Below are 16,463 nucleotides of genomic sequence, written 5' to 3'. Positions count from 1 at the left end.
CAGCACCTGAGACCCAGCCTGCTGCTGGGGAGGCCGCCCAGCAGGGGACATGAGAGGGTCCGGCACGGAGGCTAGAGATGCCTGTGGTACGAGCGGGAGAACTAGGGCAGCCGCAAGGACGAACCCCGCACGCGCAGGGCCTGGGCCTGCATGGGAGACACTGCGGACGCCCCATCTGATGGACAGCACGGACGGCAGCCCCCCCAGCGGCCTCCCCCAGCACCGGCCTCCGCCAGGCCCAGGGTCGTGCGGCCTGGCCGTGAGCGAACGCAGCTGCCCGCGGCGCGAGGTGCCTGGAGGAGCCGGATGCCGAGCCTCCAGGGTCGTCAGTCGGCCAGAAGGCAGACATGCCAGGACAGGAGGGGGACTCAGGGCACCAAGAATCGGACTTTACTGAGGGCAGAGGGGGAGGATATGCTCAAATGGGCTCTGCAGAGGAACCTCGCCACCGCAGATGGCAGGGGACAGAGCCCGGGAGGCCAGTGGCTGCCACCACCACGGCCTGCCAGGGGAGCCTCAAGGACAAGGGCATCGGCCGCGGGAGCGGAGCTGCCTGGTGTGAGTGCAGGGCGACCTAGCTGCCGCCTCCTCGTGGTCGGAAAGCGTCCTGGGTGTGGCCAGCCCCTGGGGCCTGTGGCAGGAGGTCGGCCTCTGGCAGGCACTGCGACACAGACCGAGGTGCTGGCGGGTGCGGCCACGGCCACGGCCACATCGCAGAGCTCACTTCCTCCACAGGTAAGGGACCACCCAGGCGTCTGCTTCGTTTCAGTCTGTGGGCTCGGAGTGGATCTGCCGGCAGCCTGCCCCCTCACACGGCGACGGCCCAGGCCTGTCCGGACGCCTGCGGCGCGACCCTGGTCGCTGGGGACCTTTACTCTTCACCCATCCAGCCGCGGCTGTGTAGCTGGTGCCTTCAAAGAAACAACTCCTGGCCTTGGCCGTGTCTGCAGGGCTTCCCGGTCCGGGAATGCCCACTCTTGTTGGCCTCATTCCTTCCTCTGGTCCGTCATCTCCAGTTTCTGGCAGTGACCGGCCTCAGACCTGTGTCCTCCTCCAGCACGGACACTGGAGTGTGACTGTGAGCGCAGACGATGAATTTTGATGGCCATTTCCTCAGAATTATTCTCTAACGAGATCTCACTCGGAGAGACATTTAGAAGGTGGAAGCCAAGGACCAGCCTCACATGGCGGCAGAGAGCAGGGAAAGGCGGCTGCCTGTCTCCGGCCCATCATCTGGGCAGATGCCAGCTCTCCCAGCGCACGTCTTCCGGCCTGTTCGTGCTCGGTGCTGGGGCTGTGGCATCCGAGGGGAGCTTCGGGGCTGGCCCGCTCAGCTCTGCGGGCTGGCGGGGATTCAAGCCACAGGTTGGCTGAGCGTGAGGTACGAGCCAGCCAGCAAGAGCCACGAGTGAGGAGAGACCAGTGGAGGCAGGTCACTGTGGCCCCTCCACACGCCACAGGCTAGCAGCCACGTCGTTACGGAGCCCATGAATGGGTAGGTCTGAGTGGAGAAGAGTGAGACACAGCACGTTCCTAAGACTTGCTCTGCGGAGAGGGGAATGTCCCCGAGAGAGCACTTTGAACGTGGGACGTTTGATACCAATTTTGCCTCCTGTTCTTGAATTTCAGCATGGCCACGAGTGTCCCCAGCTGTGTGTGGCTCTCACCATGACCCCCCGGCAGCACCACCGTTCAGCTGCACCTGCAGGCTCAGACAATGTTTGCACGGGGAGGCTGGTGGTCTCCCAACCCTGGCCCTGGGGTGGGGTTCCTGCCAACCCCCCCCAAGCAAAGCGGACAGTGGGACGTGGCCACCGCCTCCCTTAAAGCCCCCTGGTGTGGGCAGGCTGCATGGCCATATGGTCACTGCAGCCTCGGGCCAGGCCGGGAGGGCCAGGCAGCGGTGTCGCCCGGATGTACCTCGGCCTCTGTGACACGCTAAGCGTCTGTGAGAACAGAGTTCCAGGATGCCTCTTCCGTGCCAGGAGCAGCCCGTTCACGGAGGTGCTCGTAGTATCCTCGGTCAGCGAGTGAGGGGGCAGTCCAGGGGCTCCTCCTCCCTGGGCCCTCCACGTGAGAGGGCAGGACAGTCACCCCGGCAGTCATCCGAGCCCTGAGCCTGCTCGTGGAGCACTGCCCCTCGGCAGAGGCGCACACGCTCGGTTGTGTGCGTGGCACGGACAAGCTCCTCCCAGGAACGCTGGACTGGCTGTGTCTGCAGAGCGCCGGGGGAGGCCCACCAGGTCTGTCCCCGTGTCTGGACCCCTGCGCTCCCGGGGCTACCCTACCTTCCTGGTAGGAAGTCTCCTTTCTCCCAGCAAACAACCACACCCACCAGCACTGTCCTTGCTCCGCACTGGCCTGGCAGGGGCCAGGCATGTTCTCCTCAGGGCCCCATCGCAGATGGGGAGGTGGAGGCAGGGGGCTTACGTGGGGCGGGCTGTAGGGCTCGGAGGGAGACCCCCACAGAGCACTGCACCCAGGCTCCTGTCTCCATACAGGGAGTCGCCTAGAGCAACCCTGGGCCTCCCTCGGACCCACAGCGCCCCCATGGACTCAACCTACGCCCAACTTTCGGCCAAGCTTCCCCCAGTCTACCCACCACAGGGCGGACCATCCCCCACACCTCTGGCCTTGGGGCCACGTGAGCTGCCAGGGCCCAAGCCTCTACCCCAGGCCACACAGGTCCCACACAGCCGTGTCCTTTAGCCAGTAAGGTGGTTGATGACATTGGAAGGAGCCACCATCATTTCAAAAATCTCCAAAAACACAGAAAAACCCGTATCACCAGATGCTCTCAGAAACCTCCAAGATCTGGCCACACAAAACCCTCATCTCCTTGCAGCAGAAGGTGGCAGCAACCCCCTCCCGTCCCCGCCCCCCCAGGACGTGGCACACCTGGTCTAGTCTCCCAACAGCAACTTTGGGTGTCTCCCCAAAGTGCCCTCCCCTTCAGGATCCTGTCACTTTGAACCCAAGGGTAGCAGGAGCTCCAGGGGACCCCTCTGGGATCAGATGGTTCAGCAAGTAAGCAGGCAAGGAAGAGCGGGGCCCAAGGGCACCGTGGGGCTCACTCACAGTGGAGCCGTTCCAGATCGGAGGGGTTGGGCCCAGCCCAGGGGACTCGGTCTCCCTCCCTCCCGCAGACCAGCATTCTACTAGCTCCGCTTCCCCCACTTAGGCACTCACGTGCCAGGGCCACATTCCCAGAGCAGGAGGGCCTAGAAAGGCAGCAGCTGTGCCCGTTGGCACCCGCCTTGCCCACCCACGAGCCTGCACAGGACCCAGAAGACAGAGATCCCAACACTGCCCCCCTCAGGTCAACAGGAGGGAGGGGACGCTGGGAGTGTCAGGAATCTGGGACAATTCTGAGGCACCTTCTGCGACACCTAGAAAGAGACCCCTTCCTGAGCAGTGGCTCCGAGGGACAGGGCAGAGATGTGGGGGCTTGCTGAGACGGTCTGCTGGGGGACTGTGGCGAGCACGGCCCCCCTGAACACACAGCACACAGCATGAGCCGTGCCAAGGCTGCGCACCCCTCCCTGGGCAGCCCCATCCCTAGGCTGCTCTCCTGCTGCTCAGTGGGAACGCAGCGATCAGGGGGCAGGTCCAGACGCGTAGAAAACCACTTGTCGGAATAAATCACTTCACGTATGACACACACTCACTGATGCGGTCATAAAAATAATGGCACGGCACTTTTTATTTTCTTTAATCAGAAAAATAAGCCCCGCGTTTCTGGGAGACCCTGGGTGAGGACCAGATGCCCGTAAGCCCTGCTTTGGGTGCTGGGCGGCCCCCACACCCAGCCAGTGGGGACCCCGGAGAGCCAGTGTCCTCATGAGCAAATGGGATGGAGGGGGTGTGCCTCCCAGCCTCCATAATCGGGATCAGCACTGGAGTGGCCGTCGCGGCTCAGAGAGACTAGGCACACAAAGGGTGTCCGGAGCCTGGCCAGGGCAAACCCCAGGAGCTGCTGCTCCCTCCCCCAGAGACCCTCCTGCTCTGGAGGGTCAGAAGTGAACGCCTTGCCTCATTCCCAGAACTCCAGGAGCACCAGTGTGGGACTGCCCTGAGCCAGAGGTCTGGGGTGAGGAATGGGTGACCCCCGAGCTCAGGCGTGGGATGGGCGGAGGGCAGAGAAAGCCCTGTAGTGTGAGGTCCGTCCCGACGGGGAACGTCCTGGGGGGGGCAACAGCCAGGAAGCTGCGTGGGCTGGGTGGGAGGCCAGGAGGAGGCATTCTGAGAACAGCCCTGACCCTCCTGGTCCAGAGCTAGGGAGACAGGCCTCTGCTTCAGTGCCTAGCCACTGGGGTGGAGGCGGAGTTGGGGGGGCACCCTCCTGTCACCAGCAGCTCCTACGTGGCCACAGACAGCCCCGAGTGCCCCCCATGTCCCCTCCCTGCATTCACAGAACACTGGGGATGGACATGCATCGCTGCCCTTTGCCAGAGGGGAGGTGAGCAGGACCTGCAGCCTGGCTCCAGTGGGGCCCACATTCTGCCTCAGAGCACGGAATGCACGCTGGCCACATGGGTCAGGGCCCCAGGGCGCAAGGCCTGCAGCTGGCACACCCCCACAGCACGTACACACACACCCCACATATGTGCACGCACACACTCACACACACACACACACACACACTTGTAGCCTATCACACAGGGCGGGGGGGAGGCGTTCACAGACTGACGTACAAGGACACACGGGCACTCATGAGGCACAGCGAGACACTGAGGAACCCCTCCGACAACCCCAAGCCCTTGGGGGCAGCCGTGTCCACTCTCCTAGGAGTGTGCGCGTCCCAAAGTAGCGGGCACGACGGGGGCAGGCATGGCAGGGAGGTGGGGAGATGCTGGGGGTCCTCTCTTCCTGGTGCAGGCGGGCCTCCCCCTGGCAGCAGCCCTGCCGGGGGCTGCCTCTGCTGAGCCACAGTTTCCAGCCGCAAACAGCCCGGCCTGCCTGGAGAAGGCCTCTGGCCAGTGCGGCAGCATGTCCGCCCAGCACGGCCACACCCAGGCCTAGGAAATGGGCATCACTCAGGCTCCAGGACTCACAGACGGGGCCTGGCGGGCCACCGCAGGGGTGGAGGACCGAGTCCGTCGTGACCTCAGGAGCCTGCAGGGACGGCCCAGCGCCAGGAGTGAGAGCTGCGGCGGACGGGCCCGAACCAGGTCCAGCAGCGGCCGCCGCGGCTGGCTCGGGGGCCCCAGGAGGGGCCGACGGGGCGGGGCGGGCCGGCCCAGGAGTGAAGGGCGCTCAGGGATGGGGAGTAACGGCTGGGGTTTGCAGGGCTGGCTGGGGCCCAGAAGGGACTGCAAGGGCTGGCAGGGCTGCTCTGGGCGCAGGAGGGGCCGCTTTCGTCGGCACGGCTGTTCTGGGCCCAGGAGTGGCCGCTTGGGCGGGTGAGGCTGTTCCGGGCCCATGAGTGGCCGCTTTTGTTGGCACGGCTGTCCAGGGCCCAGCAGTGAAGGTTTTGCGGGGCCAGGGTGCTCTGGGGCTTCAACTAATTGCTGGGGCTGACTGAGGCCCAGCAGGGACCCCTGGGGGCGGCTAGGTTGGCCTAGGAGGGACCTCCGGGGCTGGCAAGGGGCTAAGAGAGCCCGCCGGGGGCAGCAGCACTGGCCTGAGAGTGAGCTGGTGGGCCGGCGGCGTGGACGCAGCAGGAGGAGTGACTGTGGGGGCCGGCACCGCTGTCCTGAGGATGCCCTGCTGGGCTGGCCACGAAGACAGGGGGCCACCCACGACCGCACGGGCCAGCAGCGGTGCCAGAGGGCCAGGAGGGAGCGCAGGGGCCGGCAGAGGGGACATGGGGCCAGGAGGGAGCGCAGGGGCCGGCAGCGGTGCCACGGCGCCAGCAGGGAGCGCAGGGGCCGGCAGCGTTGCCACGGCGCCAGCAGGGAGCGCAGACGCCGGCAGCGGTGCCTAGGGCCTAGGAGCGCCCATCGTGGCCGGCAAGGCTGAGCCAGGAGTGACTGCTGGGGCCGGCAGTGCTGATCTGGGGCTGGAAGCAGCCGCTGGGGCCGGCAGGGCTGACCTGGGCCCAGAAGTGACCGCCGGGGCTGGCAGGGCTGTCTTGGGCCCAGAAGTGACCGCTGGGGCCAGCGGCGCTGACCCGGGAGTGGCCGCTGGGGCTGGCAGGGCTGCCCGGGGTCCGGGAGAGCCCGACGGGGCTGGCAGCGCTGACACGGGGCTGGGAGTGACCCCTGGGGCTGGCTGGGCTGGAGCTGCTGCTGGTGCTGGGCCGGGCCGTTCTGGTCCCAGTGGTTGGCTGGGAGCGGCCCCCCTTCTGGGGAGCACACCTGCATGGAAGAAAGAGCACGTGTCCACCTGGGCAGGTGTGCCTGCAGACCCCCCAACCAGCCCGGGCCCCTGAGACATGCTGCCCCCTCTCCAGCAGTCCCATCCCCAAGGGAGCTGAAAGTGGAGTGTGAAACACCAAGAAGAACCCCTCTCTGAGAAGAAGGCGCAAACCAGCGAGTCCCTGAGGAGGAAAGCAGTGTAGGGCTGAGCCGGCACCTGGGAGAGAGCCCCACGCTCTGGGAGAGTGTCCCCTGGTCCCAGTCTCCCCACCCGATCCCAGCTGGGCTCTGGTGACAGCAAGGATGCCCCCTCCCCCGCCACCAAGGACTCGGCTCCCAGCCGCTGTGGAGGGAGGCCCCTGGGGTGGGCTGCTCTCTGTACCGGGACCCCTGACCACCAGTCACATGACCCCCACCAAAAGATGTGCTGCATTCTACAGAAGGTTAGCAGATGGAAAACACCTGGTGCAGAGCCCGGCCCCCACGCGTTACAGACACCCTGGACACCCCGTGGTCGGCGGAGCCTGACAGACGCAACGGGGCAACGGGGCCGGCCTACCAGCAGTTGCACCCTCCTGCCCCAAGCACACACACCCCCACCCCCATCCTTGGGCTCCCAGCCTGGCCTCTCTGGCTGTGTCACCCACCGGGGGAAGGTCTTCTGTCTGCTCAGGATCTGGGCTCACGGCGAGCGGCTACCTCGGGCCCCAGTCCACATGGGCCGCGTACCCCATGCCCAACAACGAAGGAGCAGGTTGCCAGGCAGGCCCAGATGCCGACGGTGGTGTCCAGGTGTTGGTGTGGCCCCGAGGGCACCCAGGGGAGAGGGCACAGAAGCCCGTGGGTCTAAGTGGGGCAGGGCCCAGCGCTCACCTGCTTGGTGGGCTGCAGTGGGACCTTCTTCTTCCCACGGTCACAGGCAGGCTCCAGGTCCTGCTCGGGGCTGCCAATCTCCAGGGGACGCCCATTCTCACTTGGTTCTGCAGACGGGCAGTTTTCGGACTCACGGGGCTTCTTGGCAAGGCGACGTTCCCATTTCTCCTTCCGCTCATGTGGCTTCAGGGCCATGTCCTTCTGTGAGGGACGAAGGACAAAGCTGGTTAACTGGCAGTGACCTTGGTGACACCATGCAAGACTGTGCTGTGCTCCGAGGGCGGGTCCCTAGGCATGTGACAGCGTCTACCTGAGGTACTCACCCTGCCCGGGGGCTATCAGGACTGGGGAGCTCAGAGGATGATGTCGTAGAAACAAAGTTAGACCAGGGCTTAAGCTTCCAAATGGCCCCCAATCTGTGGCCCAAAATGGAGCAGGTGCTGCACTGGCCCTCCTAGGGGTGCTGCTTGGACTCCTGAGCTGATGGCTGCTGCCACAGCAGCTGACCACTGTTCCCGGGTCCGGAGCCCCCCGGGGTCTACTGCCCAACTGCACGCAGCCAGGCATGCAGACACTGTGGAAGCCTGTGCTGGGGAACCAGCCCCTGACTCGGCCAGATACACAGAGCTCAGGGACCCTGGAGCCCTGCCCTAGAACAGGGAGGGACACCCAGCGGGGATTTACGGAGCAGGGGCTACTGTGCCGATGCCAGTCGCAGCAGTGGGGTCCCCACCGCCCCGAGCGAAGAGCTGGTCCTGCCAGCGAGCCCGAGGCCCGGGAGAGCCTGCCCCCGCGGTGCTGAGCAGGCGCAGTGTCACCCACCAGCCTCACACCTGGGTCCATGGGGTCGGTGAGAGCTGCCATCTCCACCTGGCTGCTGAGGAAGAGGCAAGAACTCACTGGAAGGGACCCAGAAGATTCTGAAAGCATCACCCGAGGCAGGGAGGAAGGCAGCATGAAGGTGATGCCCCTGGCTGACGTGCCCCCATATCCCAGGTGATATCCTCACAGCCCCACAGGCAGTGCTTCCTGAGAACCTGCGGGGTGACTGTGGCAGCCTCTTCAAGGCTGGCCTCTGTGCTCAGGTGGGCATGTGGCCCCAGCCAGGCCTCAGGCCACCTGGGCGGGTGGCAGGAGAACCAAAGCCCCAGTGTAGACGGGGACATGCTGCGCGCGGCAGGGGAGGTCCTCCCAACTTCGAGCCACACGCTGCCTCCTGGCTGGTGAGAGGGGCCCACAATCCCCAGAACTAGTGCGGGGAACCAGCCCAGCTGGCCGGACTAGAGCTGCCCTTCCACGCACGGCAGCCCCTGGGACTGTCCTGCTGTGTGTGACGCCACAGCCTGGGCTGGGGGCAGAGGCAGCCGCGGACGCCACGCTTAGCGTGGGACGTTCCGCACTCCCAGGTTCTCCCGGGGGCCCGCAGCCCCAACCACACAGATGCAGGCCGGCCCCGTCAGAGCCCCTCCCCTCTGAGGGGACAGTAAGGAGGGACGGGGTTCATCCCCACGCGGTCCCATGGCTCACTGAGGAGCAGGGGGAAGGGAGCGGGGCTGGCCGTGGTGCCTGTCCTGGGGCACCCGCAAGGCTGGGAGCCCTCCTAAAGTCTGGTGACCAGCTTGGCCTGTGCCAAGGCTCTGCCCTAAGCTCCACAGGCTTGTGGCAGGCAGCAAGTGGCTCCTAACTCCTCGGACCTGGGAGAGACCCTTCTCTGCGCCCGCTGTCTGGGACAGCAGACCCCAGGGACATCCACAGGCTGTGGCATTTCTGCAGCCTCATGCAGTAATGAGTAGTCCCAGTCAGACGCCTTCATGCCCACACTGAACTCCTCAGAGCCCCAGCTCGTCTCAGGCCAAAGGGGCCGCTCCCCAACCCTGATAATGGAACCCTGGCTCCTGCCGTGCCTCTGGGCATCAGGTTGATTCCACACTCTGGGGTGCACCCCCACCCCCCGACATAAACTCAGGACAGCAGGGCAGCCCCAGCTGAGACGCCGAACATCTCAGGGAGGACTCCTGGGCAAGGCTGGAACCTCCAGAGGAGGAGCAAGTGCAAATGCCCTGAGACGGGGAGTAGCTCCCGCCCCTCCCTCTCTTGCGTCTGCCTCCCGGGCTCCACTGGTCAGCACGTGGCCACAGGCCTCCCCGGGGCAGAAAGACGAGACGAGGCAGTCCCTCCAGTGATGAGCAAGTCCCGAGGACCGCAGCTCACTCTGCCCATGCGGGCACGCCACAGGACACACGGGGGCCCCGCCCCTCACACGGGCTCCCGGCTTTCAGGTTCCCTGCCCTGCCTACAGGGGAGGGCTGGCTGCTCACAGGCTGTTCCCTCCCATACAGGCCCCCACGGTCCGGAGCTCTCCACCAGGAAGCTGCCACCCAACTGCAGGGCCCAGCCCAGCACACAGGGTCGCTGGGGCAGATGGTGGGCAGCAGTCTGCAGAGACCAACCAGAGCGACACACTGTCAAAGGCAGGCTGGCCAGGGGTTTGCATAGACGGAGAAGCAGGACGCCCACACACAGAGAGTCTCCCTCCGAGGAAGCGACTGCCAAGCATGGAGCCTGGAGGCCCCCCGACCTGCTGTGGGTACAGCTCTTCTGGGGGCCAGACAAACCTGGTACCTGCTCCAGGGGCCAGGCAGGAGGCACGCTCTCCGCCCTGGGGGAGGGTCTGGCTTTTCCTTCTACTCAGGCCCCCAGGGGACAGAGAAGGCCCCCACCAGCCTCCCCCACCGCACAGATCACCTCTCGGACTTCCATGCTAACGGCCTCCAGAAACATGCTCATGGGGACCCAGAACATCGAACCCCGTGTCTGGGCCCCTGGGGGACACTGGCCCTGCCACGTGGGCGTGGTCACGAGGTGGGAGGCTGAGGCGCCCCGCCGTGCCCGGACACACACATGCGCACCCCCCAACTCCTGGCGTGCACCAACAGGATGGGCATCTCAGTGCTGCCGCCACACTGTATGGACTCCCAGGCCCCAGGCCACACACACCAAGCACCCTGCCAGGGCCACCTAGACCCACGTACTGCCACAGAAGGCCGCCTGTCCTCTCTCCCCAGATGCCCATGGCCCCTCCCTCCGCAACGAGCGAGCGTCCGGTGCTCCAGACTACACAACACAGGCCTCTGAGTCCCTGTGGAGTGAGCCCCACTCTCTGAGAGAGAGCCACTGTTCTGAGGCCTCCTGAGCAGGTAAAATCACAGAAATGGTTTCTAGCCTGGGGGACAGGCCCTGAAGCCCCACGTGTGAGCCCTGGAGCGAGAACAGGCCTGGCCGGTGGTGTATGTGATCAGAAGCGCCAGCAGATACTAACCAGGAACCGTGGGAACAGCCCTGCCCGCGGGACAACTGGCTGGGCCAGAGCGATCTTTCTAACGAGCACTTGTAATCATGACAAACAGAACAGAGGGACAGACGGCAGGCCGGACACGCCGCACAGCCAGGCCCGGTGAACCTCCAGTGGCCGGCCAGGCCAGGCCAGGCATTGGGCTCCACAAGGGCCTCCCTCTAGGCCCTGCCGCAGCTCCTCTGCAGCTTCTGGAAGGGCCTCCGGGCACCCCAGGCCCCTTCTCCAGACACCTCCAAACACATCTTTCACCCAAAGTATGCATCAGTCAACCACGAATCATCCAATGCAGCACATTTTCTGTAAACCTGTTATATCTTTTTTTTTCTTTTTTTTTTTTAAACAAACAAAAACCCGAGACTGTTTGAACCCTTGAAATATCAGTGACTGGGCTGTCTCCTGCCCTGGACTCAGCCCAGTGGCATCCTGGCCCCAGGGCAAGAGCTCCAGCATCTGGAAGAGTGGGGGAGCTGGGAAGCCATTTGCCCACGGCCCAGCACAGCATGAGCCTGCAGGCAACAGGCCTGGGCCCTGTGGCATGGAGGGACAGCCACCCCATGGGCCCTCTCCTGGCTCAGGTGGGCAAAAGGCTTTGTGTACCGGGACCCAGAGGCAGCCGCCTCTGCCCAGTCACTGCCTTGAGAATGATGGGGGCTTCATGGAGCAGCCCCGAGACTGTGCACCCAAGGGGCTCTTGGTCACAGGATTCAACAGTTCCTGCCACAGGGGTACCGCCGGGACGTGGCCGGCTGGCCCTCTCCAGCACACCAGGGCTGGGGCTGGCCTTCACTTGTGATGCTGACCCCGTGTGAGCCTAGGCCCGTTCTGGGGGCTCACCCTAGCTCAGGCACACTCCGCCCCAGTTCCGCCCCCACTGAGCCAGCAGGGTGGGGCGCTGGCCCCGGGTCCCAGGCACAGCTCTGCCTGGACCACGGGGCCTCTGGGTAGGCATGGTCTCCTCATCTGTAGACTGGGGCAGCGGCTGTGCCCAGACCATGCTGGACACTCCGGGTGCAGCAGGGCCGCAAGAGCAGTGCCTGCCCCCAAGAGGCCAGGGCGGGACTTGGAGCAGACCCCCACGGAGTGGGGCAGTGGTGGGCTGGCGTTGGACTTGGGGGGGACGCTCGGCGGGCTGCTAGGGGATCCACGCTAGGAGCCTACAGAACTGGGGTGTGCCCACGAGGAAGCAGTCCCTGCCAAGGCTGCAGCAACAGGCGGGGGTGAAGCCACGTTGGGGTGAAGTACAGAACTGGCCTGTACCCCTGAACTGCCGTCCGCCCACATACTCATCTGTGAGCCCAGAGACCGGGCGGCAGATGTGCCCGGGCGCACCCCAGCACCCGCACACAGAGGGGCCCTAAAAACGGGGCATGGCCAAGTGCTGAGGCCCACAACCCTTGAGGCCGGAGGCAACAGTCCCACAGTGAAGCCTCCAACGGCCCCTGGAGCAGCCAGGCCCCTGGACCCTGCCCAGACCACAAGGGGGATCTGCCTGCTATCATGAAATCGGTGATTACGTTTTCCTATAGCAATTTTATGGGGCTATTTTTAGCTCCCCTAAACGTCATTACCATGCAGTACCAAGAAGCTCTCTAACCGCACTTCAGTAAGCCCACTGTGCAGAGATAGCAGGAGTTAGAACTGGCAGACCCAGGTTCTCTCACTGAGGTCTGAGGCTGCGAGGGCTGACGTGCACCGGCCTTTCCCGGCTCCCAGATCCTGTGGGCAAAGGCATGGCCGCACCCCTCCAGCCAGGTGGGTGCCCCCTCTGCTCCGGGGACTGCAGAGCGGCCTCGCCCCCAGGGTCACACAGAACCCACCCTCACTGCCATGCTCCGGCACGCTCCTGGCGGCCCGGCCCACCTGACCTTCCCCGGGACCAGCCCACCACCCCACTTTCCCACCCTGCTTGGCTGAGGCTGCCCGTCTCCCAGAACCTCCGGGACTTGGGGGTCCCCAGAAGACCTTGCGGGCTCACGGATCAGGCAACAGCCACTGCTCACCCGGCAGGCTGTCCTCCCCAACCCGGAAGACCTCCAGCGCACACCTGCCCCGGGCCCTCGGCATCGCTGCCCCCACCCTGCTTCTGTGCGGCTCACTCTCCTTCACCTGCAAGTTCTTAACGCAAACTTCACCCTCACACACGCCGAGTACAGGCCCGGCCCACACGCACCTACCTTCTGTGTAGTGACCTACCCCTGCGGCCCCGGGGACAGAGATCACATATACAGGCATCTTCTTCCAGGTGGTCGAGGGGCCTCTCCCCCGAGGGGTAACCCCCCCGCCGAGCTAGGAAGGAGGCAGCCCGTGTGTCCACCGCCCACCAGCAACCGGTACACCCCCCAGCACCCCAGAGTCGACCGACTGTCCCTGTATGTTTGGGACTGAGAAGGCTTCCTGGATGTGGGAAAGGCACAGAGAAACAGGACATCCTGTGAACCGTAACGGCAGCACCGCCCTACCACAGACCATCTGCACCTGAGTCACAGAGAGCTGGAGGACAGGACGGACAGGACAGTGGGGTGGGGGAGCCAGGGTCCCTCCACCAGGCCGAACTGCCCAGCCCAGGGCCGCCATATCAAGGTGCGGCAAGGCCTGGGCCCCCCGACACCCGCAGCTAAGGAGGTTGGGAGTCGCGGACAGACAGCCAGCCAACCCGGACAGTGCCCGCAGGCAGCCCCCACCCAGCTGCCCCGGCCCGGCCATGACAACCAGGTCCAGCCACCCCCTCCGGCTACCAGGAAAGGACAGGCATCCTCCCTGACCTGTCCCCTCCTTAGCTCACACCCACACTGGATGGGTCCTGTTCCCCGTCACCTTCCCACCCCCACAGCCCACCCGCTGTCCCTCCACGTAAGGCAGCCTGCTGGAGAGGTCCCTCAATCCCCAGGATGATGACAGGGCCCCTGAGGGAAACACGGCCCTCAAGGACCAGCCCCCGAAGGGCTCACTGACACCCCAGCTGTTGCAGAACCCTCTGGAACCTGCCTCGCTCGTGCCCCTCGGTCCCTCTAGGTCAGTCTCTTTCCGGCTCAGAGGACTCCCCAGCACCCCTGCCCCGGGTGCCCACCCACCGTGCGCTCCATGCACTGGAACGCTGGCCGAGCAGGAGGGCTGGAGGGCAGACGGTCAAAGGCCTGGGAGTGGGGGAGCCGGGCGGGGAGCAGTGCCACCACAGCCTCTGCCGCACCCAGCGCTCAGCACACTAGTGGGGACCCACCCCCCAAGCTCTGGGAAGACACTCACTCCTTCCCACGGCCATCCAGCCCCTGCCACGTGCGGAGGGGCTGCTGGGACAGAGGAGGCCCCCTGGAAATGGAAGAGACCCGCCCACCCTAGGGCCTGGGACAAGCCAGACACATGATGGCGACAGGTGCTCTGGACAAAAGCACGAAGGTGGATGAGGACGGTGGGCACAGAGCCGGAGGTGAGGAGGCAGCGAGTGAGAAGCGGGCAGGCCCTGCTCGGGCCCCCCCCACCCAGGCCTGCACACCGCGGACACACCCTCCTCCCACAACCGTGCACGCACACCCCACTGCGACCCCACACTGTGACCCCGTGCTGACCGGCCAGGCTGCGCTCTCATCCGCACTCAACTAGGACCCTCCTGCCCACGGCCACTGTCCTGGCAGTAGGGTGTGGAGGTCAGCCTCTGCCCAAGCCCCCTCCACCCCACCAAGCCCCTCCACGTGCGGACGGCACCATGTGACCACCCATGACTGCCAGAGCTGGCCTCGGGCTCACCGCCCTGCGAGCCCCGCTCAGACTCTGCGACCTGCTCAGCTGCCGCTCAGCTGCACACTCAGAGAGGCTGCCCAGGGAGGTCAGAAGCCAGGGCCGCTGTTGCTGAAACATCCGGGCCTGTTTCGTCCTGGGGTGGGGGCACAGAGAACCAACCTCAGGGTTAGCTCAGAGAAGAACACTGGAGAGGGGACGGGGACCGGGGGGGGGGGTGGGTGGCAGGACCATGTGGCAGGAACTTTCAGCTCATCACCCCCACTTCCCAGATGAGGAAATCGAGGCCCAGAGCGGGCGGAGGGCTAGCTGGGGCCACGCCGTGAGGAAGAGAAGGGACTTTAGGCCAGGTGTTAGGACTGGGCTCGCCCCCTTCCCTGTCCTCCTCAGCTGTCTGGGAGCAGGGGAGGCTCGGAGGAAGCATCCCAGACTCGCTCCTGGAAGACGGGACCAGCACAGCAGGTGCACAGGCCCCAAGACAGGAGTGCCCGGGGCCCCAGGTGAGGGGGTGGGCAGGCCAGGCCTCATGGAGAATGTGGGTTCATTCCACAGGCGACAGGCAGGGGCCCCGGCTTTACGCGGGAGACGGGTTTGCATGAGTTCCTGACAAATCCACTCTGGGCTCCTGGTACCGAGCGTGGGCCCGGCAGCACGCGGGACAGTGTGGGCTGAGGACTGGCACGTGGGGCTGGGGCGAGCGGTTAGGAGCCGGCCGCAACGGGTAAGCTCAGAGAGCTGATGGGGGTCATGGGCAATCCGGAAAGTCCCGTGGGGGCTCTAAGTCTGACTGGGCTGTGGCCTCCTGCTCATCCCTGGCAGAGGGGCACGCGTGGCGGCCTCCGGCAGAGCCACTCAGTGCCCGGCGTGGACGGGGGCACGGCCCTCCTCGCCTGCTGCTCACTCCCCGCTCTCAGCGGAGAACCCTCCCTCGGCTGGGCCCCAAAGGCGCCTGCAGTGGCCTCGGCGTGTACGTGGCTCCCAGCCTGCCACCTGTGGGGCGTCCAGGGAGCGGCGCCCACCCAAACAGCTGCTCCCAGGCGGAAGCAGAGCTGGAGGCACGCAGATGCCTCGCTAGGCAGAGCATGAGCTGGGCAGACAGGTGTGTGTGTGTGGTGGGGGGGGGGACATGGACGTGCCCCACCAGGCCAGCCTGGTCCCCCCGACCCCACACGTGTGCACACACACTGACTGCCACTGGAGAGACAGGCAGGGGTGGTCTACATGCTGGGCTGGGTACCAGGTTCCGGAACCAGCTCTCCCCCACACGCAGCTTCAAACAGAAGCCTGGTACACACAGTCCTGGGGAGCTGAACAAGGCTGGTAACTCGTTGGCGAGTTTTCTTTCTTTAGCTCCTCGGGCAAATCAGGGCACCAGAACAGTCTCCACATGGAACTGGAACCAGACACTACATTTGTCCCAAATCCCCAAAGCACTCAATTCCATGTGGGTTTCAGATTCTGGCTCCGAAAGGAGAAAGCGCCTCGGGTGCCTTTGGGGCCCCAGCCTGGCCACCTCACCGACCCTCTCCAGCCATCCCAAGTGGATGTCCCGCCCAGCCCTGCCGGGCGCCTTGCTAGCACCTGCCAGGCCTATGCAGCCTCCTCCCGAGCCCCCAATTTCTTTGCAGGCACTCACTCACCGCTCTAGTTACCTATCTGCATCCTGTCTGGAGCCGACCCAGTAGCTGGCAGAGTCTGGCACACAGTAGGTGCTCAATAAAGGCTCAGAGAATCAGGATGGGAAGAATGGATCCAAACACCCCCTGCTGGCCAGCAGTCCCCTCCAGAGGCCTACAGCCTGGCGTGGCCCGCAGCAACCACAGCCTGGGCCCCAGTGAACAAGACACAGTAAGACACCATCTGGACCAAGGGTCCAGGTGATGGGGGCTGCCGCGGGCTGAGTGAAGAAAGCCACGGCTCGGGCTGATCTAACCCAGTGCTGGAGAGCTCTGACTGGGACGTGGTCTGGCTGCCCAGACTTCCGGGAGGCCTCATGGAGGCTGCACTGAGGGGCTCTTGGCAGAGCGCATGGGTGAGTGACCTGGGTGGCGCGGCTGTGACCGGGCCAACCAACTCCTCTTCCACCCTCAGCGATTAGCAAACGCCTGGGGCCTCGGCCGCCTCTCCGGTTTCCCTAATGGGGCTGACCACGGCCCCCACCTCTGGAAGCAGAGCACGGGAACCAAGGGGTCAAGGCCAGGATG

At 65.1% G+C, this 16,463-nt stretch overlaps 1 protein-coding gene across 12 annotated transcripts in view; it reads right to left on the bottom strand.

The window, feature by feature from the left end:
• Positions 1 to 16,463, bottom strand: part of FBRSL1 (fibrosin like 1) — a 77,643-nt gene that overhangs the window by 53,676 nt on the left and 7,504 nt on the right. For 11 of the 12 annotated variants that reach the window (XR_006608869.1, XM_045087669.1, XM_045087668.1 and 8 more), the window contains exon 2: positions 7,173 to 7,373. Coding sequence is in view for 11 of the 12 variants with exons in the window: in XM_045087669.1 (XP_044943604.1) it covers positions 7,173 to 7,373 (201 nt within the window). In the remaining variant the exon portion in view is untranslated. Of the gene's footprint in view, positions 1 to 3,671; positions 6,300 to 7,172; positions 7,374 to 16,463 lie in introns of those variants that run through there. The other variant, XM_045087676.1, reaches the window with a different exon arrangement.

Source organism: Mustela putorius, unplaced genomic scaffold (assembly GCF_011764305.1).
Source record: "Mustela putorius furo isolate JIRA1106 unplaced genomic scaffold, ASM1176430v1.1 tig00001433_pilon_pilon_pilon, whole genome shotgun sequence".
Taxonomy (NCBI): Eukaryota; Metazoa; Chordata; class Mammalia; order Carnivora; family Mustelidae; genus Mustela; species Mustela putorius.
This window is presented reverse-complemented; position numbering and strand designations above follow the sequence as displayed.